Here is a 27,354-nt window from a genome sequence, read left to right as displayed (position 1 = left end):
TCGACCATGATAAAGTATTTTGAGAGGTTGGTTACGGAGCAGATTAATTCCTATCTCTGAAGAACCTGGACCTGCTTCATCACAACTAGACAATGGCGAACATCATCTTGCTGGCCCAGCACTTTGTGTTAGATCACCTTGATCACAAAAACACATACAGTATCATTGACTAGAGCTTGGCATTCAACACCATCGTATCATTAAATTTCAGGACCAAACTAATAGATCTGGGACTCTGTCCCTCTACAACTGGATCCTCATTAACTTCCTAATTGACAAACTCCAAACAGTCTCTTTCTCTCTGGCTTGGCTTCGAAGATTTATGGAGGGGTAAATGTCCACGTCAGCTGCAGGCTCGTTTGTGGCTGACAAGTCCGATGTGGGACAGGCAGACACGGTTGCAGCAGTTGCAGGGGAAAATTGGTTGGTTGGGGTTGGGTGTTGGGTTTTTCCTCCTTTGTCTTTTGTCAGTGAGGTGGGCTCTGGGGTCTTCTTCAAAGGAGGTTGCTGCCCGCCGAACTGTGAGGCGCCAAGATGCACGGTTTGAGGTGATATCAGCCCACTGGCGCTGGTCAATGTGGCAGGCACCAAGAGATTTCTTTAGGCAGTCCTTGTACCTCTTCTTTGGTGCACCTCTGTCACGGTGGCCAATGGAGAGCTCGCCATATAACGCGATCTTGGGAAGGCGATGGTCCTCCATTCTGGAGACGTGACCTACCCAGCGCAGTTGGATCTTCAGCAGCATGGATTCGATGCTGTCAGCCTCTGCCATTTCGAGTACTTCGATGTTAGGGATGAAGTCGCTCCAATGAATGTTGAGGATGGAGCGGAGACAATAAACAGTACAGAGAGGAAATATCACGTCCTCCTCACTAACAACCATGACAGGAGCACATCAAGGCTACATTCTTAGTCCCCTGCTTATTTTCTGTACAACCTCTTCTCACAGTTACCTTTGGAAAGAAGATACAGAAGCCCGAGGTCCAGTATCTGTAGATTCAAGAACAATTTCTCTGCAACAGTTAATAGGCTCTAAACTACTGCAACATCACAAACTACTCCAACACAACAAAGAAGACTGTCTGCACTGTTGCCAAATCACTTCTTTTTTACACAAAGATAATTGTGATTATTTATTATACAACATAGAACATTACAGGACAGTACAGGCCATTCAGCCCATGATGTTATGCTGAGATATATGTTCCAATCTAAAATTTTAAAAAGTAACCCTCCAAACCTCATAACCCTCTATTTTTCTTTCATCCGTGTGCCTTCCTTGGCATCTCTTAAATGCCCCCATTGTTCCAGTTTCCACCACCACCCCTAGCAAGGTATTCCAGGCACCTACAACTCTCTGTGTTAAAAAAATACCTTGACGTCTCTGTCAAAACTTTTCTCCCTTCACTTTGTACAAATGTCCTCTGGTGGTTGCTACTCTTGTCCTTGGAAAAAAAGGTGCTGGCTGTCCACCTTATCTATGCCCCTCAAAATCCTATAGACCTTTATTGTCATCATTCATTCTTCAACACTTCAAAGAGAAAAGCCCTAGCTCTGCTAAACTTGCCTAATAAGACTTATTTTTCAACATCCTGGTAAATCTCTACACACTAATAACTCTCACCAGAGAGCCTCTTCTTGCTGAGGCCTAATGACTAATCTTACACCAAAATTACTTAAATTATACTTTGGAGTGAGCCAAACTGAAGAAAGGTGCTTGGTGAAAGCAAATCTGGAATGCTTTCAGCTGGGACGTGCAATTAGATCACATGAATGGCATCATGAAGAAAGCCTCTACTTTCTCAGGAGTTTGTGGAGGAGCTAGTGGAGTTGTTCAAGTGAACCGGTACGGACTTGAAGGGCCGACATGGCCTGTTTCCGTGCTGTAAATGGTTATATGGTTATATGAGGTAACCAGAAATGAACTCAATATTCTAAGTGTGATCTTACCCGAGATTTGAGGAGCTGCAACATGACTTCTCCACTCTTGAATTCAATCTCCCGACTAATGAAGCCTTGCATCCCATAAGCCTCCTTAACTATCCTACCAACCTGCGTGGCAACCTTGAGAGATGAATGGATTTGGATCACAAGGTTCCTCTGTTCTTCCACATTGTTAAATATCTGATCATTAACCCTATTCACAGACTTCAGGGTTGACCTGCCAAAATGCATCACCTTCCAAAATGGAACACCTATCATTTTTGTATATTTTTACCATCTTTTTAATTCAATTAAAGATTTTGAATAAAGTTGTTTTTTCTTGTGGCTTTGTCAGTTTTATTGAAAGGTTCCTGTTCAGCTGCAGCAAGTAAGATTTTTGGTGAATATATGCATTGTATTGAACAATGTATATGATAATGTGAATTATGTGATTATATGAATCAATTTTACAAGAGTAGTATAATTAGATTATTTCAAAAGGATTAAAATCAGTCTTCCATAATATGTGTTTCATGCAAATTACATACATCACCTTTATCATACTTGGTAGGTTAATTGGGTGTAATTGGATGGGTTTCATAGGCCAGAAGGGTCTTTTTTTATGCTTTATCATCGAAATTAAAATTTAAAAATGTGCCAAGGGACTCAGCTAGTGATCAATTTGAAACAAGTACATGTAAAAAAAATGGTTTTGTTATCGAATTTCTACTGAGGACCTCCATCAGCCAGCTCCCCACCATGACTACCAGCCCCCCCACATCTCCATCGGGCACACAAAACTCAAAACGGTCAACCAGTTTACCTATCTCGGCTGCACCATTTCATCAGATGCAAGGATCGACAATGAGATAGACAACAGACTCGCCAAGGCAAATAGCGCCTTTGGAAGACTACACAAAAGAGTCTGGAAAAACAACCAACTGAAAAACCTCACAAAGATAAGCGTATACAGAGCCGTTGTCATACCCACACTCCTGTTCGGCTCCGAATCATGGGTCCTCTACCGGCATCACCTATGGCTCCTAGAACACTTCCACCAGCGTTGTCTCCGCTCCATCCTCAACATCCATTGGAGCGCTTTCATTCCTAACATCGACGTACTCGAGATGGCAGAGGTCGACAGCATCGAGTCCACGCTGCTGAAGATCCAGCTGCACTGGGTGGGTCACGTCTCCAGAATGGAGGACCATCGCCTTCCCAAGATCGTGTTATATGGCGAGCTCTCCACTGGCCACCGTGACAGAGGTGCACCAAAGAAAAGGTACAAGGACTGCCTAAAGAAATCTCTTGGTGCCTGCCACATTGACCACCGCCAGTGGGCTGATATCGCCTCAAACCGTGCATCTTGGCGCCTCACAGTTTGGCGGGCAGCAACCTCCTTTGAAGAAGACCGCAGAGCCCACCTCACTGACAAAAGGCAAAGGAGGAAAAACCCAACACCCAACCCCAACCAACCAATTTTCCCCTGCAGCCTCTGCAACCGTGTCTGCCTGTCCTGCATCGGACTTGTCAGCCACAAACGAGCCTGCAGCTGACGTGGACATTTACCCCCTCCATAAATCTTCGTCCGCGAAGCCAAGCCAAAGAACTTCCAGTATTAACCGTATCCAACACTGGTAATCAACGGGATGCATCATACATATGGTGGAGTTTTTGGAAAGTGTTCTGAAGTAAAAGTTCCTCTTATCAGTGACAATAACATTATAACTAGTTTTACATGAGTATCATTGAGTAATCATGAGTTGATATGAACTGCTCAGTGATCACAATTTAAATTGGTTGGGTAACAATACCACATTCAGATTCAATGTTCAGCGTAAAATTACTTCATAAGGAATTTTCCATCATTTATCTTATGATTCAGATTTTCTCAATATGTTTGCAATTCATGTTATGAGATCAACAACATTTGGTCCAAACAATTATTTCAATAAGCTGATAGTTAACTGTTTTCATTTAAACTCTATTATGTAATTACAACAGGTTTTACCCTGTTTGTTTAACCTCAAATAGTGAAAAGTCAAAGTCTTCAATTTTGGTCGTCTCAACAGAGTTCAGTATAATGTAATGACATCAGGTTTTACTCTATTTGTTTAACTACAAATAATGAAATGTTGCCCAAACACTTCAATTTTGGTCATCTCAGTAATTTCTCCAACAATTCACATCTGTCATAGGTAACTAAATATTTGATTTTGTTTTACCTTTGGTTTCTTTCTATTTGCTTCAGGTTTGGTTTCATACTCTGATTCCACTGTACTTTCCTCTAAAATTTCTTCAACTTCATCTTCCTCAAATTCTTCAGACTGCTGTCAGGGGATTAAACATAAATATTTATTCATACATTAATACATTGACTAATGGGAAGATCCAATTAAAATTGCCTCTTGAACACTGCATACCAGGAGGATACCACTAGTTTCAAAAGGCAGTTCATAAAGATCGAGATGTGAATGTTGATTCATTGAATAAGGGTAAGCAGACATGTGGCAGCTGTATAAAACTTTGATTGGGGCATACTTGGAGTATTGTGTTCAAAACTGGCTGCTTCATTATGGGATGAATGTGGAGGCTTTGGAAAGTGTTTAAGAGAGGTTTGTCTGGATTAGAGATATGAGCTATCAGGAGAATTTGAACAAACTTTGATTGTTTACTGTGAAGCATGGGAGGCTGAGGGAAGTCTTGGCAGAAATTAATAAAATTATGAGAGGCATTGATAACTTAGACAGTCAGAATAATTTTCCTGGGGTAAAAATGTCAAATACTAAAGGATGTGCATTCAAGGGGAGGGGGTGGAGGTGGAATTTAAAGGAGATGCGTGGGTAATTTTTTTTTATACACAGAGAGAGGTGCCTAGAACAGGCTGCTGGGATAGTGGTGGAAGCAGGCACAATATTAGCATTTAAGAGACCTCCAGATAGACATTCTAACATGCAGGGAGGGAGAGATAAGGATCATGAGTAGGCAAAAAGAGATTTAGTTGAATTTGGTATCCTGTTTGGAACAGATATGGGGCAATATTGTTCAATGATTAAAGTATAAATAATGGCACAAATACTGGAAGTAATAACTGGTTTTTTTTTGTTTAAGTAAGTGTCACATCTCATTTCCTTCTGAGAGAGCAGGCATGGGCTCTGGTTGCATCTTCATCTGAAGGGCAGATCCTCTGAGAGGCTCAGCACACCCCTAGTGTAACCCTGAGGGGCTTTGATCCAACAGCCTTCTTCATACTAATACGACCATAACATGCTGCTATATTCATCACATTAATAAAAAGTTAATGAAATTCAACTCACTTTTTTTATATTAATTGCTTAATTCTTATTTAATTTTTTAAAAGTTTTGCCTACTTGATGAAAACTAAGAACACAGAAATGCTGGAGGAACTCAGCAGGTCTCATAGTGTTCATAGGAGGTAAAGATGTGTTACCGACATTTCAGGCTTGAGCCGTTCCTTAAGATATGAAAAAAAAGGCAGGTCTCTGTATTAAAACACTGGTAAAAGGGAAAGAATGGGAGGGAGAGGAATACATACCAACAGACAAAAGGCATTGGATATGATGAGGACAGGAGAGTTGAATATTGAGAACTGACTGGCTCTGTGAAATGATACAGAAGGAAAATGAAAGAGCCAGGTGCCTTTTACACAGCCACTTCATTCTGGGATATTTGTGGCCTTTTTTACACTATGCCTTCTGTGTAAAAAGCACCAACATGGAATTGGTGGGTAGTGGCGATCATTCCATTCTCAGCTTTTTTTTCCGGCAGCAGCCGTTTGTGTAAAAAGGGTGATCTGGCATACTGGGACCATGATGGGAAAAGATGTGTATATGTTCCTTTTTTTCTTAACTGTATTTATTGGTAAGCATTTAAAACTTGGACAAAACATGCAAGTGGGCCAACAGGAAAAATCTTTTTTAATAATGATACTGCTGTCCTGCTCTCTCCCAGTAGCCCGCTGTCCCGCACTTTGTTGCTGTGGGCCGCTTATGGAGAGAGGTGAGGGCAAACACAAAGTGTGGCTGGGTCAAGCACCAACCCGGCAAGATATCAATTCTAGTACATCACTGACTTGACACTAGGTCTGCCAGATTAAGTTGCAATTATAAGGTAAATATAAAAGGCAGAGTCGATCTGGCAAACAGCGAGTAGTTCACTAGGGAATGCCTGACCAGTAGGCATTTGGGGTTTATCCCATCTCAGATGGGATCGGATAGACATCTCGGATGTCCCATAAATGCAGGTCTGAAATGAGCTGTAGATGAAAGGCTGGAGGTGGAGATGTGATGAGCTGGTGATGAAATAGTAATGCATCCTCTACTAGATTCACTGTTATGTTAGGTGGGTGAAGCTGGGAGGAGAATAAGAGATGATATAATTCTTAAGTACACAATTCATGGTTTTGACAGGACAGAAGTGGGGTGGCTTTCAAAATAGGACTTGATCATTCATGAATAAGATACAAAGTATGTCTCAAAGGGTGTGGAATCTGGAACTCTGCAGTTAATGAATGTAGACAATGACAGACCTTCAGATGTTAAGGGAGAGGAGATTAGTGTTAAGGAGTGGCATTGTGATAAAAGACCAGCCCCTATACTGATCCCACCGCCCTGCTCTCAGCTGTCACCAGGTATTGGTGCCGGGCGGGGGGTGGGGGGGGGTGGGGGGGAGCATTCATGGACATTGAACCCCCAACCAAGGTCTTGTGTCCGCCCACAACCACACACGGTGACACATGCACCTGCAGGCCAAGCCTTTAGCACAAAAATTTTTTCATGAAAATATATTTTTAATATTAAAATTTACCTGTTCTCTAAATAAATTTAAATGAAATAGGAAAGGAAAATGATGTCAGAAGGAAAGTTGCATTGTAATGTGGGCAACGTGCATGTGCATGTGCCACATATAACAGGGGCAGTGGGAGTGCAACCGCAGCAGCGCCCAGCAGCCGGTAGGCACCACCAGCACCACCCTACTGCTGAGTGAGTTTTAAAGCAGAAGAGTGTGCCCTCATCTGGTTACGCATTAGCCCCCAATAACACTCGCTCTGGTGCAGACCCTGCAGGTGTCTCTAGTCACCTTGTGCTGTAAGCAAGCTGGTCTGTAAGTTTGTCCTCAGTTTGAACAGTCTGAAGGCCCACAATGTTATCTTTCATTATTTGTCACCCCAATGATAGACAGCGGTGATTAGTAAGGGATTACTTAAGGTGGTATGTAAGTGGTCATACCTAATTGACTCGTTATGTACATGGTTTCATAAATCCAAAGGAAATGGGCAAATGACAATTTTTCTCAAGCAAAATATTTCAATAAAAATTGGTCTAGAGCAGAGGTTCTTAATCTTTTATCCCAGCTGACATACCACTTTAAGTAATCCCTTACTAATCAAAGAGCACCAGTGGCATAGGGATTACTTAAGGTGGTACGTGAGTGCCAAGAAAAAGTTTGAAATCCACTGCTATAGATCAATACTTGCCATGGATTTCCCTACACTCCTTTATAAATTGTATGCATATGTTTTATTAAATTGAGTGTGTTTTATTCCTGCTACAATTTTCCCACGCTCTTCTATTAATTGTTGTGTGTTAATTAAAGTAAAGTTTGAGCCACACAGCGACACTGATTACTGTTGGTGTAACTCACCATTATCACCCTAATTTCAACTTCCTATATAAGAGTGGGGGTATTTTTGAGCAATTCTTTGGGGAAAAAGTAAGTCTAACATGCCGTCAAATACAGTATGTTATACGTGACACTAGACGCTGTTGTGTTACGCATCCCACCTCTTTTGCTTCCGGAATCCTGGTTTTCTGTGTAAAATGACATACAGGCCCGGCATTATGCCAGCTTTGTTTGGTTCAGTGTAAACGATCAAAGCTGGCTTAATGCCGGGTCTTCTTTAAGGCAATATTGCAGGATTTCTGTGCATAAGAGAGTGACAGAGGGTAAGATAGGGAGGGCTAATGGAAGCCAGATGGCATTAACCTGGACTTTTTCCAGTTTCAGTTAGTTCCCCCCTCCCATCTTTCCCTCTGTCTCCTTTCCTTTAGCTCTGTCTCTCTGTCCCTTCCCTTTTCCATCTGTTTCCTTTCACAAATCCAAAAACACCCCACTCCTCCTCAATCAATTCTCACCATTCTTCTCTCCTCTCCCCTTAATATATCCAATTTACACCCTTTGTCTGGTGGCCTGTACTCCTCCTTCTGTCATTCTTCCCTTTTTACCACTCTGTGGTAAATACACACCTGTGTGTATTTTACTCACATTTTGAGGAAGGGCTCGGGCTTGATACATAAGCAATATGTCTTTATCTATGGATGCTGGAAGTCCTGCTGAGTCACTCCAGCATTTCTTGTTTTTACTACAATCACAGCATCTGGAGACTTGCATTGTTTCACTCCATACTTTGATGAAAAAAATGTTTGTGTTGGAAAAATTATCAGGAAGCTCAATACTCAAAGGGTCAATGCAGCTTTGTTTCTCTGGAACTGAAGTTGACGTGAAAGAGAAACAATTTGAAGTGATTAACAGGAGCAGATGGTGCTAATCATTTGTGGCACATTTGTCATCCGTGTTTTCTTTGGAATCATTTCCAAAGGCCTTGTAACAGAACTATTCAGAGAATTCTATTAAGCATTTATGGCAAAACCTTTTGGCCATCTTTATCAAGTTAAATGTGAGACTGGTCTCCAATATGAAGCTAATTTAATTGAGCTGGTTGAGTACTGAATGGTTTTATTCTCTGAGGCACATCCACCACTAACTTGAGGAAATTTTTCTCCAGGGCATGAAGGCCACAGTAATAGGTTTTAAATCATTAAATGTACTTTCATTACAACCTAATGTTAAGGAAAGTGTATCTTACCTCACAATGCAGCTGTTGCTGATTGAGTATAGCCCAGAGCTCTCCACTGGCCACCATGACAGAGATGCACCAAAGAAGAGGTACAAGGACTGCCTAAAGAAATCTCTTGGTGCCTGCCACATTGACCACCACCAGTGGGCTGATATCGCCTCAAACCGTGCATCTTGGCGCCTCACAGTTCGGCGGGCAGCAACCTCCTTTGAAGAAGACCGCAGAGCCCACCTCACTGACAAAAGGCAAAGGAGGAAAAACCCAACACCCAACCCCAACCCACCAATTTTCCCCTGCAACCGCTGCAACCGTGTCTGCCTGTCCCGCATCGGACTTGTCAGCCACAAACGAGCCTGCAGCTGACGTGGACATTACCCCTCCATAAATCTTCGTCCGCGAAGCCAAGCCAAAGAAGAAGATAGCCCAGAAATGTTTTTCAGCTCTATGCATCTAAAAAAATCAATAATTTTTCCCTGCAGTGGATTGTAATTATAATAATTTGCAGGTTGATTATACCATTCTGCAAGTTGTACTTGTGGTGATACCATGTTTTCTGAACTGATAATTGTTCAATCTACATTTGACCAATCAATAATTTTGCAAATCCTTACATATATATGGGAATTAACACTGCTCTTTTTAATCAAATAAACAAATAGATAAGGGATCTCTAGCGAGATGTATGAAATCTTAAAAAAAAACCATCAACCTAAAGCAATAACTCTTGTTTCTTTACTAGTGTGGCACCTGACCTACAAAATATTTCTCATATTTATTCTTTTTATTTCACTTCTCATAGCAGTCAAAGCAGTCTTTTTATCAGGAAATTCCAGAGTTGACTGACAACCTGCTTCAGCTTGGGCCTGAATTTGGTGTGGACCTATATCATAACTTTGTTGCATCAGTAAAGTTTGTCTTCTGCTTAAAAATTCCCTTTACCACAGAATAGGGAGGCACAGTGGGGGGTGAACACCAAGGAAATGAACAATGACTCAGCATTAGTTAAAATAGACTCCAAGATCACTGGAAGCTTTAATTAAAACAATGGCAGAGAATAGAGGATAAAGAAGTGATATCCTGGATCCTATGGGAGGAGATAGTGTTAGGAGTCAAGCCCATAGATATTCACTAGACCCAATCCCCCATAGTCTCACACATGCAGTAAAGGTTGGTTATTTCATTTTCAAATCTGATATTATGAATTTGACATGCCTGGGACAATACTTGCTGGAACTCAGAGAAATGAAAGGGGAACATGTAACATTAAGAAAGGCTTAGATAAGGAAAGTTCTTTCCGCTGGCCAGTGAAAAAAGACCTGGGGAACATAGCTTGAAGATTCAGGAAAGTAAATTTCAAACACAGATGAGGAAGTACTGCTTTCCCCAGAGAGTAGTGTATCTGTGGAATTCTCTGCCCAAGATAGCAGTAAAGATTCCTCATTACCTATACGTAAGACACAGTTAGATAGATTTTTAACATGGTAGGGGAATTAAGAGTTAAATGAAGTTTGATAAAGGACCTTGTGATCAAGTGGGCCATTTGTTCTATGGTTGCACAGGTGATGATTTGTATTTTAAAAAAAATATAAACACATTTTGAATTCCCACTGCAACAATAGAAGAACCTTGGCTGTAATTATGTTCTTCTTAGGTGTCATAGCAAATTAATAATTTCTTAATATTTCTTTGCAGAGCTACTTTTTTCTTCCCCAGTATTAATCTTGCTTGCAGTTGGCTGTTTCAGTATATTTTAAAGTGAAGCATCTAAATTGAAGTTATATACCTGATATTTTGAAATGCCATGGGTTTATTATCAGTATAAAACCCATTTTAGTTGTGATATTTTACCCTTAAAATGGGAAATAATTTCATCATGTTGCATATGCTTTCAGATAACATATGATAATAGATTGGAGAGGCTAGGTCAATTTTTCCTGGAACAGAAGAGGTCAAGACAGGACATGGTTGAAGTATTACAATTATGTGGGCTATTAATGGGGTGGACTTCAGGAAACTCCCCATATCAGAGATTGACAAAACCAGAAGACATCTAATTAGGGTATGATCCTCAGGATTTAGAAAGGAGAGCATTAAGGAGTTGGAATTCATTGCATGAAAGAATTGTGAAGCTGTAACTGATAGCATTTAAGAAGTGTCTAATGAATTGGTTTGGGACTAAGTGGTGGGTGTGAGATTAATATGGAAGGGTGCCCTCTGGTCAGAGTGAATGAGTGTAGTCAATTAACTTGTGATTCTGATAATGATTCAAGAAGGAAGCCTCAATTATTATGTTAATGAAATATTATTTTCTTGGACCAGACACCTGTACTGACTTAAATACTGCTATTTAAATATGAGGCACAAACCCATGATAGTTTCCTATATAAATACATGGTGCAGGTACATGTGCTAATTTTTAAATTGCCTCTGTTTTTCACAGAATATTATCATTCCAAAATTATTTGTTATTCTTTCTTGAAGTAAAAGAAGCAAACTTTAGAATCTGTTGCAGGTGGTGCAAATACGGTTATTTTTAATTTACTTTTTCAGCATTAATGCTCGCAGCTATAAACAAACATCCCATAAATTCAATCCAGGTGCGTTGAAAGGACAAAAAGACTTAGGCCAATAAAAATTGTATTCAAATTCAATATTTCATTAACCAGGAATTAAGGCCAGGAGTTCTGAGACATTTATTCAGACCAAAATATATTTTGTTATTCTGGAAGTGAACATGTTATTTTGGAAATTCTCTTTTTGACGGCATTAGTTTATTTATTTGCTTTTTGCCTTTGAGAAATTTTCATTTTTGGATCCAAACTATAGAGTTCGACTGATTGTGAAATTGGAATCAAATATCAAATGATCTTATCCTATTACCAGTGTCACAAATTTTCATTGAAGTGGCAATGATGGAAAACAAAGGCTGGAACCTTCTGAAGGTAGTAATGGTCCAGTAGTGATAAATTAGAAAGAGGATTTGTAACTTTTAACAACTGTTTATGTCTCTTTTTTTTTAAATGCTGTAGAATAGTGTCTACATTCTTGTAAATTAAACTGACTTCAGAGGATCAAAGGTTAAAATATTCAATTTTTTTGGTATTGTTCTGAGTATGGTTATTGTAGTAGTGAAGTATTGTTGCAATTGTCTTCTTAATCACTAGGTATTCTAATACACCCAAGGATGCATGCTTAGCTCATTGTTCTACTCATTATACATCCATGACTGTGTGGCCAGGCACAATTCCAGTCCTATCTATAGGTTTGCCGAAGACACCACCATTAACGACAGAATCACAAACGGCAATGAGGAAGTGTACAGGAGGGAGATAGATTAGTTCATTTAATGGTGTAACAATAATAACCTTGCGCTCAAAACCAAAGAGGTAATTTTGGACTTCAGGAGGAAGTCAGGGAAATACGAAGGCTCAGTAGTGGAGAGGGTCAAGAACATCAAAATCCTGGGTATCATAATCTTTCCACGTTGATGCAATCACAAAGAAGGCTCACCAATGGCTATACTTTGTGAGGTGCCTGAGGAGATTTGGTATGTCACCGAAGACACTCGAAAAATTCTACCGGAGAGCATTTGGCTGGTTGCATCACTGCTTGGTATGAAGGCACCAACTCTCAGGACAAGAATAAACTCCAGAGGGTTGTTAACTTGTCCTGCGACATCACAGGCACCAGGCTTCACTCCATCGAGGGCATCTACATGAGGTGGTGTCTTAAAAGAGAGGCCTCTATCCTCAAAGATCCAAACCAACCAGGCCATGCCCTCTTCACTCTGCTTACATGAGGAAAAAGGCACAGGAGCCTAAATACAAACACTCAGCGGCACAAGGACAGCTTCTTCCCCGCTGTCATCAGATTCCTGAATAATCAGTGAACCAAAGACACTGCCTTACTTTTCATGCTCTATTATTTTTATTTTATAGTACTGTTGTAAGATGGTTATAATATGAATGTTTGCACTCCGATGCTGCTGCAAAAGACCGAATTTCAACTTGTTCATGTCAATAAATTCTGATTCTGAAATGGTATCTACATATTGCTCATTGTTCCATTGCATCAAACTCCAGCCAAGGCTTTGATGACAACAGACAGGTGATGCACATTGTCACAGATGACATTCTGCTGCCTTTCCTCCTATCCAGAGATAGGGCAATTGAATTTCCATGCATATTTTTTTGCCATGGTTTCAAATATGTGACAAACATGATGCAGTTTACTCTATGAGTTATCTTTTAGATGTTTTTAAAACTGTGTGCAAAGAAATCCAACATTATAGGCTTTTTACAATACTCATGATTTTTTAAGGGTCTCAGTGCATGAGCTTGTAAAGTAATGTTATCTAATGCTGATTCATTCTGACTTCTGTCATGAATCATTTGTTCTGGCTCAGCTTTCCTTTATTTAAAGTCTGAATCTAACCCAACATACAAGGACGAATTTGTCTGGAACTTAGTATGAAGTCTCCACCTGTCAATCTAAAAGTCCAGTAAGAATTAGAAAAATAATTCAACGTAAATGAACAATGTCAAAATAAAGATACACTATTATATAATATACAGAAAGTGTTCTCATGTTATATGTTCATAACAATGCTGTCAATTAACCATATAACCATATAATCATTTACGGAGCGGAAACAGGCCATGTCGGCCTTTCTACTTTGACATTTCAATACATTTTTTTTTAAAAAGAGAATTTTCTGGCTATCTAGAGTTCATGTTTATTCTAATGGAAGCAGTAACTGTTCGGAACAGTGTTGAAATTGCAGCCATCTATCTGATCAGCATTTTCATTCAAATTGGCATCCTACTCTTTGTTTTGATTTAGCTGTTATATTGCCTTTATCCATGAGGTGTAACAACGTCTATAACTACAAAGGCAAGAGAATTGTGATTTTTTTTTTCATCATCCAATAGAATAAGAAAACAAGTCTGGATAAAAATTGACCCATTATATTTCTTTATGGCGACATACTGTAACTCATTTGATTACATTCTGAGGGTTCAGAGATTCTTCACATTGTGTTATACTTCTGGACATAAATTGATCAGAAATCACACAAAGTGAGCAACAAGATACTTAATTTTGTTGCTATATTAAGTATGCAATTTTGCTTCATAATGCATAAATCTGAGCTCTGCTAGATAAGAATTTTAGAATAATTAGTAACATTTTACCATTACACAAAAGGGCCGATGAGAGCAGTGGGTGGGGTGGGGGGAATGGGGTGAAGTCTATTTATAGCACAATACTTCCTGTTGGCATTTTTTATTCATACTGAATTTCATATTTTGCACATATTATTTTCATGTACGATTACACAATTAGATCACAATTGACCAACCTTAAAAATGAATAAATGGTTATGGTATGTAATGAATCCATCCCATTTATTGTGCTGTCAGAGCCACATTAAACTGCGGTTGGCTGACTGTAATCAGCACCTTTGTACTGCTCATTCACTCCACAAAGTAGCTGGAGATCCAAAATCATAACAGCGTTGGACTACTTAAAAGCAACCTTCACTTTTTCAAGGAGAGGAGTATTGCAGATATAAAATTGGGTGAGATTACTTCTTCAGCATAAAATCATTAATCATATTTTGAGGAATGATTGAGTAGTCTCAAGAAGAAGGCCTGAAGGTTTTTTTACAGTGCAGGTTGTGGAAAGGTGTCACAGAAGATCAATCGTTGGAGAAAATAATTTGAGCTGAAGACGATCAAAAGGAGAAATTATAGTTCTCATTGCTTGTAATGTTGCTTCAGAAAGTATGTAATGATCTGAAACTAAGTTGTCAACTTCATGAGTTCATATTCAATTTACACACCTTTCTATTCTCATCTGCTACTCATTTCTTGAAATTCTCTCATATTCTTGCTTGTCATACTTACTTGCCACTCAAAAGGAGGCAATTTGGTCCAATACAGCAACATGGTTAATGTAGTGGTCAGCGCAATGCTATCAATGTGGCAGAGATCTGGGGTTGAATCCAGCCCTGTCTATAATGAGTTTGATGTTTCTCTCTGTGGGCTTCATCCTGGTGCTCTGGTTTCCTCCCACCATTCCAAAATGTATGGGGTTTGTTGGTTAATTGGGTGTATTTGGATGGCAAGGACTCATAGGCCAGAAGGAACTGTGATTGCGCTGTATCTGCATTAAAATAAAACTTTATGCCTGCTCCTAAAGCAGTTCCAAGTGTTTAATTCCCCCTACATCATAACCCCCCTGCCCACATGTCCCTGTGTTATCTATTCACTTTCTTACATGCCAATTAATTCCACTCTGATTCTTCGGCCACCAGTACCACATGCAAACACAAGTCCATCTGCACACACTGGAAGGGTGATTTACAGTGGTCAGTAATTTATTTTGGGAAGTGGGAGGAAATCAGACCAACCAGAGAAAACCAGTACACTCATTGGGAGAACATTGGAGTAGAATGTGTTAACTCTCCACCAACATGGCGAGAGTTCAAGGGGCAGCAACACTCACTGCCATGATACTGTGCTGCTCGTAGCTATTTGCCGACAACTTCTATCTATCAGCAAGTACTTAATTTTGCATCCTACTGTGCAAACTCGCATCCACAATTCCTAACATGCAGACATTTGCATCTCTTCTGCTGAGTCAGTTTGTGGTCTTCACATGTTGTTAGCGAAACAAATTTTTGCCAAATATTTCCAAGGCAATGCAGTATATAACCAGAGATGGAACAAATAAATGAGGAAGGACATGCGGGAAGAGGCAGTGACAAGAGGAATATTCCAAGGGGTATCTGCACACCTTGCTTCACATTTCCTCATTCTCAATACTTCTTTTAACCTATGAATCTGGAGGGCATATGTACATACATCTTATTTACTCTCCTTCTGTCACCATGGTCTTTTGTCCTCCTTCATTTTAGAGGCTCAAAAAGTGGCTTCTCCAATTATAGAAGGGAGGTCGAAGTCAACAAATATAAAGCACTGGCCAGATGTATTTCAGAACAAGAATAACAGTAGGACTGCATGGTCTGTAATATTTAAGGCAAAATGCAAGAAGAGGACCTCTGTTAGTCTACTAAAAAAGTTGGGTCATAACTAGCTCTGCTCAAAGCAGAGTCACTTAACAAAAGAGATCTGAGTTGTACCTGTACTTTACATGCTTGGGACTTGTGAGCTTAGATGGCTGCCATGTGACTGAATTTTTAACTGTTTTTCTATTCTGCATGCTATAGCACTAAATAAATAATGGTAAAGAGAATCTTGTAAACTCTAATATTTTAGACAAGAATATGAGAACATTGCAGTCAGAAATAGTACATTAAATGAATACATTGCCTGGCATATAATACTCAAAAGTAACATGGATAATGTTAAATCATTATTGTAGACTGATTTATTTCATATTTTTTCAGTTGTCTATTTTTTCAGTTGTCTATTTTTTCAGTTGTCTATTTGTGGATAGCTATGCACATAGAAACCTTACCAACTATGTATCATGCACTCCAAACAGATCCTTCACTTCAACTTGTCCATGCCAACCAAGCTGGCATTCTGGGCTAGTTTCATTTCCCTATATATGGTCCATATACTTTTAAGCCCTTCTTATCTATATGTCTGTTTAAATGTCTTTTGAACATTGTAATTTCACCCAATTCTATAGCTTCATCTGGTAGACTACCTTCTGAGTGAAAGAAGTTGCTCCTCTGATCCTTCCTAAGTCTCTTTTCTCTCATTTTAAATCCATGCTTCCGGTTCAAGAATCATCTTCCTTTGAAGATAGTCTGTGAGCATCTACTTTATCTATGTTCCTCAAACATTCCAGATCAATCAACATATTGGTGAATCTCCTTGTATCTGACAAAGGGTTCAGGCCCAAAACATTGCTTTCCCTTAACTTCAGATCGATGCTGGTTGACCGCCTGAGTTTCTCGGGCACATTTATGTGCACACCATTGCCACACCAACACGTCTGTCCATGGCCTTATGTACTGTCATACAGAGGCCATCCATAAATTGGAGCAACAACAACTAATATTCTGGCTGGGTACTCTCCAACCAGATGGCATTAACATCGACTTCTCTGGATTCTGCTAGACCACTCCCCATGCTCCCTCTCTTTCCTATCCCTCTCCTTCCTTCCAGGTCCCAATCCCCTTCCCTTCCTTCTCCCATCAGAGAGATACCCTCTGCCCTCTCCCTCTATTATGACTTGGGCCTTTTCTCTTCTGACCTCTCCCCTGTGTTCACCTATTTGTGTCGTAACTGTTAGCCTGCACTCCTCTGCCTTCCCCTTCCTCCCTCCTCTCCTCTCCTTCTCCTCCATCTCCCCACCTTTTATTCAAGCATCTGCCCATTTTTCTTCTTATTCTTGACAAAGGGCCAAGGCTCAAAACCTTTATATCCTGTAGATCCTGTGTGACTTGCTGAGTTTCTCCAGTAAATTTCTGTATTGTAGTGAATCTCCTCTGCACCCTTTCCAACTTATTGATAACTGTCCTATAATTAGGTGACCTGCACAGAGTACTCCAAGAGTAAGCTCACCAATACCTTGTACTGCTGTACCATGAGGTCTAAACATTTATACTCAGTGTCCTGCCCAATAAAAGCTAGACTGCCAAATGCCTTCCATCCTATATATCTGATTCACCACTTTCAGAGCACTATGCACTTCATTCTGTAACACTTCCCAAGGCCATTTACCATGCAAGTCCTGATTTGACTTACCATTTGTCAGAGTCCATTCCATTTGCCACTCCTTGGCCAAGCTTCCCAACTAATGTCTATCCCATTATAAATTTAGATATCATTCCTCATTGTTCACTACACCACCAATTTTGGTATGATCTGTGGATTTATTAATTAAATTAACTACATTGCCATCCGAATTGTTAATAGAGATGACAAACAACCAATGGATCCAGTATTGGCTCCTCTGGCATACCACTGGTCACAGAGCCTTCAATCAGCAAAGCAACCTTATTGCCCTTTGTCTCCTTCTCCAAAGCCATTTTTAATCCAGTGAGTCAGTTTTTCTTGGATCCCAAACCCTTTAAGCTTCCAGTTTAAGTTCCCATGCAGAATCTTGCTAAAGACCTTGTTGAAGTCCAAATGAACAATATCCACCATCATGTCCTCAGTCATCCTTTGAATTATTAATACGCTTTTGAGAATTAGGAGATTGTACTTTTACTTATTCTCCACAATAAGTTATTAGCAAGAGTATATTACAAACCCTAATTATGGATATTATCATCAAAATGAATATGAGGTTTTCAGTTTTCTCAGTCATCACTGGAAGCTGGATGTTCAATTTTATTTTAAGCAGATGTGAAGCATATAATTAATTGTTTTGATCTATAATTACAGCTGCAGAGGGCGGGTGATGAAAGCTGACCTTTATTTCAGATGGGAAATCATTCTTTTTCATCAGACCAGTGGCTTCTTCATTGTTTCCACCTCCACCCACTGTCTTCAGAGCCATAGATGAGACCCCTGTGAATACTGCGCCACCCACCAAAGAAGCTTGATCCTTTGTCTTCTCAGCCACTAAAAAGCAAGCATGAAAATATATTCAGAAATATATATTCAGAAAGAACATTTCCTATTTCAGTTCCTATTTTTTCTGATTAATTTGTAATGAATTGCTCAAACTGTTTATCTTTGAAGGACCTTCTCTTTTATCCAATTGTTCAACATTTAATTTCAAGATAAATTCAGTTTGGAATAGAGAAAAATCTAACTATTGATAAATGGTGAAGAGTTTAAATGAGCTGCTAATCTTTACATGGCCATGCAACATTAATTTTGCTTGAGAAATTGAAAGACTCACCATTAAAGACCAACTAGTATGAGTGCATAGAAAGCAGGAGCAAGGGTAGACCCTTTAGCCCTCTGCATCTGCTCCACCACTCAAAACTATCATGGTTGATTATCCATCCTAAAACCATATTCCCACTCTCCCAATACCCTTCATGCAAATTTTAGAATAAGGTCTTTATTTCAAGACTTTTTTTGTTCTGCTCTTCATTTGAAGAATTTTATCAATTCAATATCATGGACCATTGAAGCAGGTCACTGTTTCAACCTTCAAATTTGTCAGAAACACCATGAGTTGATGAGAATATCTCAACAAGATGGTCAACATCTTTTTCTGTTCAGTTGTAGTTTGAGTAGACCAATGTGGCAAATATGAATACCAGAATTTGACACTTCTTCAAGAAAGGTTGCTCAGTCCTGAAAGGTGCTAAACATGTTCCTTGATGAAGAGTTCCAAGATGAAACATGCCCATTCTTTATCTCCCACTGATGCCACTTGACCTGCTGAATTCCTCCAGTGGATTGTTTTTCTGCTCCAGATTCCAATATCTGGAGATTCCACTTAACATGGTTGTTGTCACTTATTTAAATTATAATCAGATTTTATTTCTTCTAAAATTAATATTTTAATTGCATACATTTGATTCTCTTTTCCTCTTAGTTATTCTGACCAGGAGCTATTTGGTCAAATTGGCAAGCATATGGAACAGTCTTAATAATACAGTTGATGCCACACATTGAGCACCTATAGTGGAGATTCAGTTTGTTGGCAGGTAGGACTCCTTCACCAGTATTTTTGAAAAAGATTGTCAATCATTTTCAGACTCATTGTTGCTGTTTTAATACTGAGTGCAATATGGTGGGAAGTATGGTTTAATCTTTTTCCAGGTATTGTAATTTTCATAAATTGTAATGTTTCAGACTGTAGGATTGTAAGTAGAACTCCTATGTTCAAATCTTGTTTCCATCAGTGGAGCATAACAATAGAAAGAAGAAGGAAAGACTTCAAAAAATGGAACCCATTCGGAAGGGGAAAGGGAAGAGAGAGCAGCTCAACAGGAGGCCTTACCCAGCAAGTACATTTAAAGAACATTTCTCCAAGGTGCATCTCAACAAAGAGTCATTAGTTTGGTCAGACAATTTAATAAAAAGATCCTGGTAGAGATATGGTGTGTAGTGATTTTAGGGCTACTGGCAGACTGTATTCAGAGATTGTAAGGGTCACTTATCACTTGTTTTCTTGCTTCAGGCTCTTTCAAAGCTAGAGCTAGAAACGTCAGTTATATATCACAGTTTGTAGCACCCTACAGTATTACTGAAGGTCATAGATGTCTTATATGCAAGACAAATCACTCCTTCTGCTTTGTCAAAAAGGAACTTGCAGCATGTTCATGCTACTTAACAAGAACCATAAACTTATTGAAAGAGCCAAGACAAACATTCAGATATAATTCATAACCACATGCCTGGAGTATGCAACTGGTCTATGACTATACTCAACACATGTGTGTGTGTGTGTGTGTGTGTGTGTGTGTGTGTGTGTGTGTGTGTGTGTGTGTGTGTGTGTGTGTGTGTGTGTGTGTGTGTGTGTGTGTGTGTGTGTCTGTGGGGGGGGTATGTGGGTGTGTGTGTGTGTGGGGGGGGGGGAAAGGGGGAAGCTCCCTGTAGAGGTCACTTATTAATTGTTCCATGAAGGGCTCAGAGGCTGAAGGAACCACAGAGGCTGCACCTGGTTGTCAACTTGCAGTCGAAGGCTCTTCAGGTTGCTGGAGGCTGGCTCATGGGAACCAGGCATTAAAACCAGAATTCAAGTGGGTCCTGAGAGCATAAAGGGCTCTCAAAAGGCCTTGGGCACTGAAGCTTCCCAACGTAACATAGATCTGGACCTGGAGCTCAAGTGGCCAATGGTACAAACAGGAGTCTTGTGCAGCTGCAGAGGCTGTAGGAGTGCCGGAAGCAAATCCACGGACACTCAGTGACACTGAAGGATCTCTTTTTTGCTTTTCTTTCTTGTTAGGTGCACTGGACAATGCTCAAGGCAACACTTTGTTAGTCTTACAGTAGACAAAAGTTGAAGTATATCATGTGTATTACATTTTTATGTATTATTAAGTGACAATAAAAGGAACCTTGAACATCATCATGTTTGTTACAACCTTAATTTGGAGCAACAATGCCAAAGTGACTATGGATATCCTTTCACCATCCAGAATCAAATGAATGCATCAGAGCACAATATACCATTTACACACACCACAGTTCCACTTGCAAACTAATCAAGCAGAATGCTGGCATCCTCAAATGATACTAGTGTTGATTGAATGAAGAGCCTTGCATGTGGAAGGGTAGATCTCCTGTTGTATTTCGCAAAAGTGGTCAATCAAGTGAGCTCAAACTTTCCTAACGATAAAGCAGGTTTAATAAAGTAAAATGGGAAGAGGAGTTAATGACACAAAAAGACTTGGAGGTAAGATATGGAAGCCCCAGATAAATCAAAAGATTCACAACCTTCTGAGGTTGTTTAAGACCAGTGATCAAGACCTCTACAGGAAGTCCGGGTATCACCTATAGAAGGCTATCTCAGCAGCAAAGAGGCAATCCTGAAGGAAGCTGGAGACAGACACTTGCCAGCTATGGCAGCGATTGCAGACTATCACATCCTACAAAGTGAGGCAGGACACCATGCTTCACTATCCAATGAGCTAAATATCTTTTATGCTCACTATGAAAAGAAGAATTTAATGGTATCAATGAGAATCCCTGCAGAAGCTAAAGTCCCTATGAAATCTATCTCTGAGGCCAATATCAGAACACCCTTCAAGAGGGCGAACCCTCGCAACATGTCAGGCCCTCATGGCATACCTGGCAGGGTACTCAAAATCTGTGCCAATCAACAAGACAGAGTGTTCATGAACATTTTCAGTCTCTCATTGCTGCACTTGGAAATTACCACCTTCTTCAAAAGGGCGTCAATCATTCCAGTGTCCAAGAAGAGCAGAGTGAGCTCCCTCAATGATCATCACCCAGTAACACTCACATCTATTGTGATAAAATGCTTTGAGAGGCTGGTCATGGCCAGAATTTACTTGTACCCAAGTAAAGATCTGGACCCCTGCAATTTGCCTATCGCCACAGTCGCTCTACAGCAAATGAAATATCATTGGTTCTCTACTCAGCTGTAGTTACCCAAACAATAGCAACACATACATCAGGCTACTCTTTATCAAATACTCAGCTTTCAGCACCATTATACTCTCAGTACTGGTCAACAAGCTACAAAACCTGGGTCTCTGCATCTCCATCTGCAACTGGATCCTTGACTTCCTCATCGGAAGAAGGTCAGTATAAATTGGAAACAATGTCTCCTCGTCACTGATGATCAACACAGGATTGGTGCCTAGCCCAATGTTCTACTCTCTATATACCCATGACTGGGTGGCTTGGCACAATTCAAATGGCTTCTATAAATTTGCCGATGAAACCAGGGTCGGCAGCAGAATCACAGATACCAATGAAAAAGCATACAGGAGGGAGTTGAGTGGTGTCATAGCAACAACCTTGTACTCAACATTAGCAAAACTATGGAGCTGATTGTGGACTTTGTGGGAGGGAAATCAGGAGAACGCAAACTACTCCTCATCAAGGGATCAGCAATGCTAAGAACTTAAAAATTCCTGGATGTCAACATCTCTGAGGATCTGTCCTGGGGTATCCATGGAGATGCAAACATGAAGAATGTTCACCAGTGACTATACTTCATGAGGAGTTTGAGGAGATTTGCCATGTCACCAAAGACTCTCAAAAACTTCTACAGTGTACCACTGGAGAGCATTCTGACTGGTTGCATTACTCTCTGGTATAGAAGTGGCAATGCCCAGGATGGGGATAGAGAGATGTGAAATTGGCCAGCACCATCATGGTCTTCAATCTTTACTCCATCAAGAACCTCTACAAGAAAGCAGCCTCTAACCTCAAGGACCTTCACCACCCATACAATTTCCTCTTCACACTGCTACCATCAGGAGTGAGGTACAGGAGCCTGACGAGCAGCCAGTGGCACAAAAACAGCTTCTTGCCCTCTGCCATCGGATTTCTAAATGGATAATGAGCCATAGACACTACTCACTTTCTCTTTTACTCATTTATTTTTTAAAAAAATGTAATTTATAGCAATATTTGCATCTGTAATGCTGCCACAAATCAACATATTTGGTGACATGTTCATGACAGTAAATTCTGCTTTTGAGCATTCTGAGCAATGGCATCAGTGCGGTCTGCAGCCATTTTATTGACAGCTCTAATGAAGTTCTGAAATCCCTCCTCCAAACATATCAAAGGTGCAATTTCTGCCAATTTGTGGATTGAGCTCATTGAAATATATCTTCCTTTGAAAGAAAGAGGGAAACATATTAAAGAATGTGATACATGGATGATAATGATAAAGTACCAGACAGTCTGTGAAGGTATGATATTCACAAACAATGCTTGAAGTGAATATTTGAGGATGGACGTGTCAAATTATATTTACATTCCTGCCTGAGATTGTTGATAGTAAATGAAAGGGCACAAACATTGAACAAGACTTGTGGTGCGTTTGGAAAGATATGCATTTGACTGAGTAACTTTGACCCTGCTTGTATGATCATTCCATTCCATGTACCCCCAAGACCAATAGCTCCCTTATCCTATTATGTACATGGAATGAAAATAAGTACCCTATTGCTGGAGGATATCGCTCCTCCTCTCTTGCACATCTACCAAAACCTCCTAAAAATCCAAATGCTCATTCTAGCCAAACACATTCTGCTATACACTGTAAAGTCCTCTGGAATGAATTCTACTAATAATTCCCAACATAATTTATCACCCCTTTAAGAGGTACATTTGGTTTAAATCCGCTTTATCTCCAGCATGTTCATTGCAAAACTGAAACCCATGTTAAAACAAAGCCAATCAACAATATTATTTGTTTTGTCTAATCCAAACTCTGCCATAGGAGAACAGCAGTGTCATCAAAGATCCTCCCCACCCAGCACAAACTCTGTTCTCACTGCTGCCATCAGGAAAGAGGTCTAGGTGCCACAAGATTCACACCATCAGATTCAGGAACAGCTGAATACCCCTCCACCATCAGACTCCTCAATGACAAACTCAATCAGAGACTCATTTAAGGACTCTTACTTGTGCACTTTATTGATTTTCTTTTTGTTCTCTCTGTATTGCAGTCAGGGTTTTTTTTAACATTCATCATCTGTTTACCATTCCTTGTTTGTTTATCGTTCTTTCCCTGTTTACATGCTTACACGTGTACAGTTTATTTTTTGCACTACCAATTCTGTCGTGCCCACAGGGAAAAGGAATCTCAGGGTTGTATGTGATGTCATGTATGTACTCTGACAGTAAATCTGAAATCTCAGAAAACATAACAGATAACAAAGAGATCTGAACTGTGTTGCATGAGGGTCTCATTATTCAGTGTTAACCAATTTAACCCCCAGAGTTTCATGCACTATTCATTACGTTCAGTTGAGTAATGAAATAAATAGGTTGACAATTTGGAATCTTTTGCCTCATTATCTATGAATGTTTTTCCTTTATAGTTATTTTAGTTTGCAATTACACTTTTATGTTCAGTACTCTGCAACAGTAAAGCTGCAGAAACCAATCTAACCCACTGGTGCATTCTCCCTCTCTCCAAGAGGAAGAAATAAAATTCCAGACAACTATAATTCTGGCATGCATCCCCAAATTACAACTTGATAATAAAGTGTACTGAAAACATTCTAAATGTAACATTATTGTTACTTGCATTTTTTTCATTTTCACGTGTTTTCAGCACGAGTTCAACAAAAGCATCCATCACACTTCCATATAATTGGACCTGTAATTCAACCTATACATCCAGAACTGAGAGTGAAAATGCTGAGAATATACTGTATAAATCTCTTACTTCTATAATCATTTGAATACAAGCTGATGGAACTGCAGTCTTATTGACAGACCTTTCATAAACTTGGTATTAGTCGAATTCAAGCTGCTCCCTCCCCAAGTGACAGCCTGAAAATGATTCTGGTGTTGTTTCAACAATCTTCATTAACCCTTTGGACTTCAGATATTTTTAACCTTTCAAAATATACACTCCGGAATGGGTCCATGGGTAAAGTATAGTAGGAACTCCAGTATGAACCAGCTGGTGGTTGGGTATAAAGCCCGTTCCTGAAAAGCTGGGGATGGAGTATATATGTTTGCTGATTGTCCCTGAAAACAGGGACACGGAGTCTAAAGGGTTATGGTATTACTTTGTACATTTTATAAAATCAAGTCTTTAACTTAGTTAAAAGAAATATTAATATAAATTACTGTGAACCTTAGCATTTAAAAAAAAATTCGCTTGTTCCAAAAACTAAGTGACCAAGACATTTATCTGGAAGACCACCTCTATGTGGAATGTTTTGCCTCACAGCAGTGAAATTTAGTCGCGCATCTAAACTTCAGCAAACAGAGGGCATGTTATTCAGCACCAGGTACATTGTAAACGTTATGCTTTCCTGCTACCAGGTGATTACTGGTATTACTCCAAATCATGTCGATAGATTACTAACGTTAAGAATCTACTCAGTACAGAAACCAAACCAATCTACAGTTCTGGAAGTAAACGATATTATATAAAAAATGTTTTCAATACGTTGATTTATCCAAATACAAAAGGTTACATTTAGATTACTCTATTCTTTATCAGTTAAATTTTCTGGTGAATTTACCTGAAACGACGCCTTCTTTTGTTTTGGACCCTGAAAACAAATTAAATATAATTTCATTATTTCTTCGTGTACTTTATCGAAACCATCATTTTTGCAACTGATTGTTTAATCATTAATATTAATTGTTTTGTGTCTCAATTCCTTTTGATACGTTTAAGGACAGTTGCAAATAGTGAATAAGCGATATCCTGGGGGTTGGAGGGGAGCATCTATTTTCCATGTTTAAAGAGACTGCCCCTATGTCAAGTTCATCAGCTCAGGGGAAATAGTATTTCTGAGCCCGAATTAGATCTCAGCAAATAACGAGAACCGCGCTGGACATTCTCTCGACAACGAATAAACAATGTATTTGTTTAGCATCCATCGGTCTTTAGAATATTCATTAACATTCGCGGTAGCGCATTAAATATATCCGAACTGTGGAAGTCACTTCTTAGTGACTGTCGAAGGGAATGTTTCACGACTGCCTGACATTCATTGCACGCTGGCTGGTTGGAAGATGACAGTGGCTATTCGATACATACCAACGTAAAGCACCCCCTCTCGAGTTTTCTCCGCCGCCTCTGCTACTCCGCACATGGTCTTCTCAGCCGCAGCAGCCACTCCTTCCTTCGCTTTGGACAATCCTTTATTGAAAACATTCATTCTGGTCCTGGATCAGCGAAGCAATATAGAATAAACATCAACCTAATCTGATTGATTCAGCCCCAATAGGCGTCCACAGACAAATGAGGCAAACATCAGTGATAATAATGGATTGGACCTGTTTGATTAAAATACTACGAAGAAGGAAGAGGGAGTTGGGGGGGGGGGGGGGGCGGGGAGGATGCTTGCAGATTAATCTAAGAGAGCGATCATCCCGACAGATGATGATCCCACCAACTAACCTGTCAGCCCAGTGCTCCCGTACTCCTGTCTGTATCTGCTCCGTCTAAAGCTCTCGACCTCCTCTTCCGTATTTATTGCTCTTTGGAAAGGCGTGTGATTTCATCAAAGTGCAGTGTAACCACACACACACACACACACACACACACCCACACACCCCCCCCCACACACACACACCCACACACACACAAACACAAACACACACACCCACACACATACACCCCCCACACACACACACCCACACACACACAAACACACCCCCACACATACACCCCCCCACACACACAAACACACACACACACACACAAACACACACCCACACACACACCCACACACCCCCCCCACACACACACACCCACACACACACAAACACAAACACACACACCCACACACACACAAACACAAACACACACACCCACACACATACACCCCACACATACACCCCCCCACACACACAAACACACACACACACACACAAACACACACCCACACACACACCCACACACATACATCCCCCCACACACACAAACACACACACCCATACACACAAACACACACAAACACACACCCTTTCGAGGAATGTAATTCCTCGAAGACGAGTTCATTGTTTTCAGCAACCAACCTCACGCCAGTGCCGTTTCCACGACTTCGGTCTCTCCCTTGTGTGGAAAGGGGCTGTGGTGTCACATTGGGTTCCAGAGCAATCTTCACCTTTCTTTTCCAAACATATTTGAACTGTTTCCTCCTTCCACCCCAACACCAACAACGACAATTCCAGCACAAATAATTGATTCTGAAGTAGGCAAAATATTGATTGGTAAAGGGAATAAAAGTAAAAACCCAAAGCTGGAGAAATTAAGCGGGTCAAACTGTGTCCTTTAGCAAAGATTAATGTTACTTATTACAGTACTGTACTCTATTGTCTTACACACTTTTTGAATAAACTTACTTCCCATTACCTTTTTTTTACCAACGTTTTGGACTTGACTTGCTTGATCTGCAGACTTTCGTGCTAACGATTATACACAATGTTCCGATGCCCTCCTAATTAAAAAAAAAACTGTCGTTGGAATGTGATTAAATCAGAAAATGC

At 40.0% G+C, this 27,354-nt stretch overlaps 1 protein-coding gene across 1 annotated transcript; it reads right to left on the bottom strand.

Moving 5' to 3' along the window:
• Window positions 1-128: 128 nt before the first annotated feature.
• Window positions 129-26,296, bottom strand: sncb (synuclein, beta). Its single transcript, XM_069899025.1, has 7 exons — window positions 26,264-26,296; window positions 25,901-26,028; window positions 25,377-25,406; window positions 18,194-18,345; window positions 4,149-4,253; window positions 1,951-2,064; window positions 129-137 (listed from the first exon to the last, which is right to left on the bottom strand). Exons 2-7 carry the CDS (start codon window positions 26,019-26,021, stop codon window positions 129-131), a joined length of 531 nt encoding a protein of 176 aa, XP_069755126.1. The 5' UTR covers window positions 26,022-26,028; window positions 26,264-26,296.
• Window positions 26,297-27,354: the final 1,058 nt, after the last annotated feature.

The sequence above is a fragment of the Narcine bancroftii genome, chromosome 9 (genome assembly GCF_036971445.1).
Source record: "Narcine bancroftii isolate sNarBan1 chromosome 9, sNarBan1.hap1, whole genome shotgun sequence".
NCBI classification, from domain to species: Eukaryota; Metazoa; Chordata; class Chondrichthyes; order Torpediniformes; family Narcinidae; genus Narcine; species Narcine bancroftii.
Note: the sequence above shows the minus strand (reverse complement) of the source record. Positions and strands in the feature narration are given on the sequence as shown.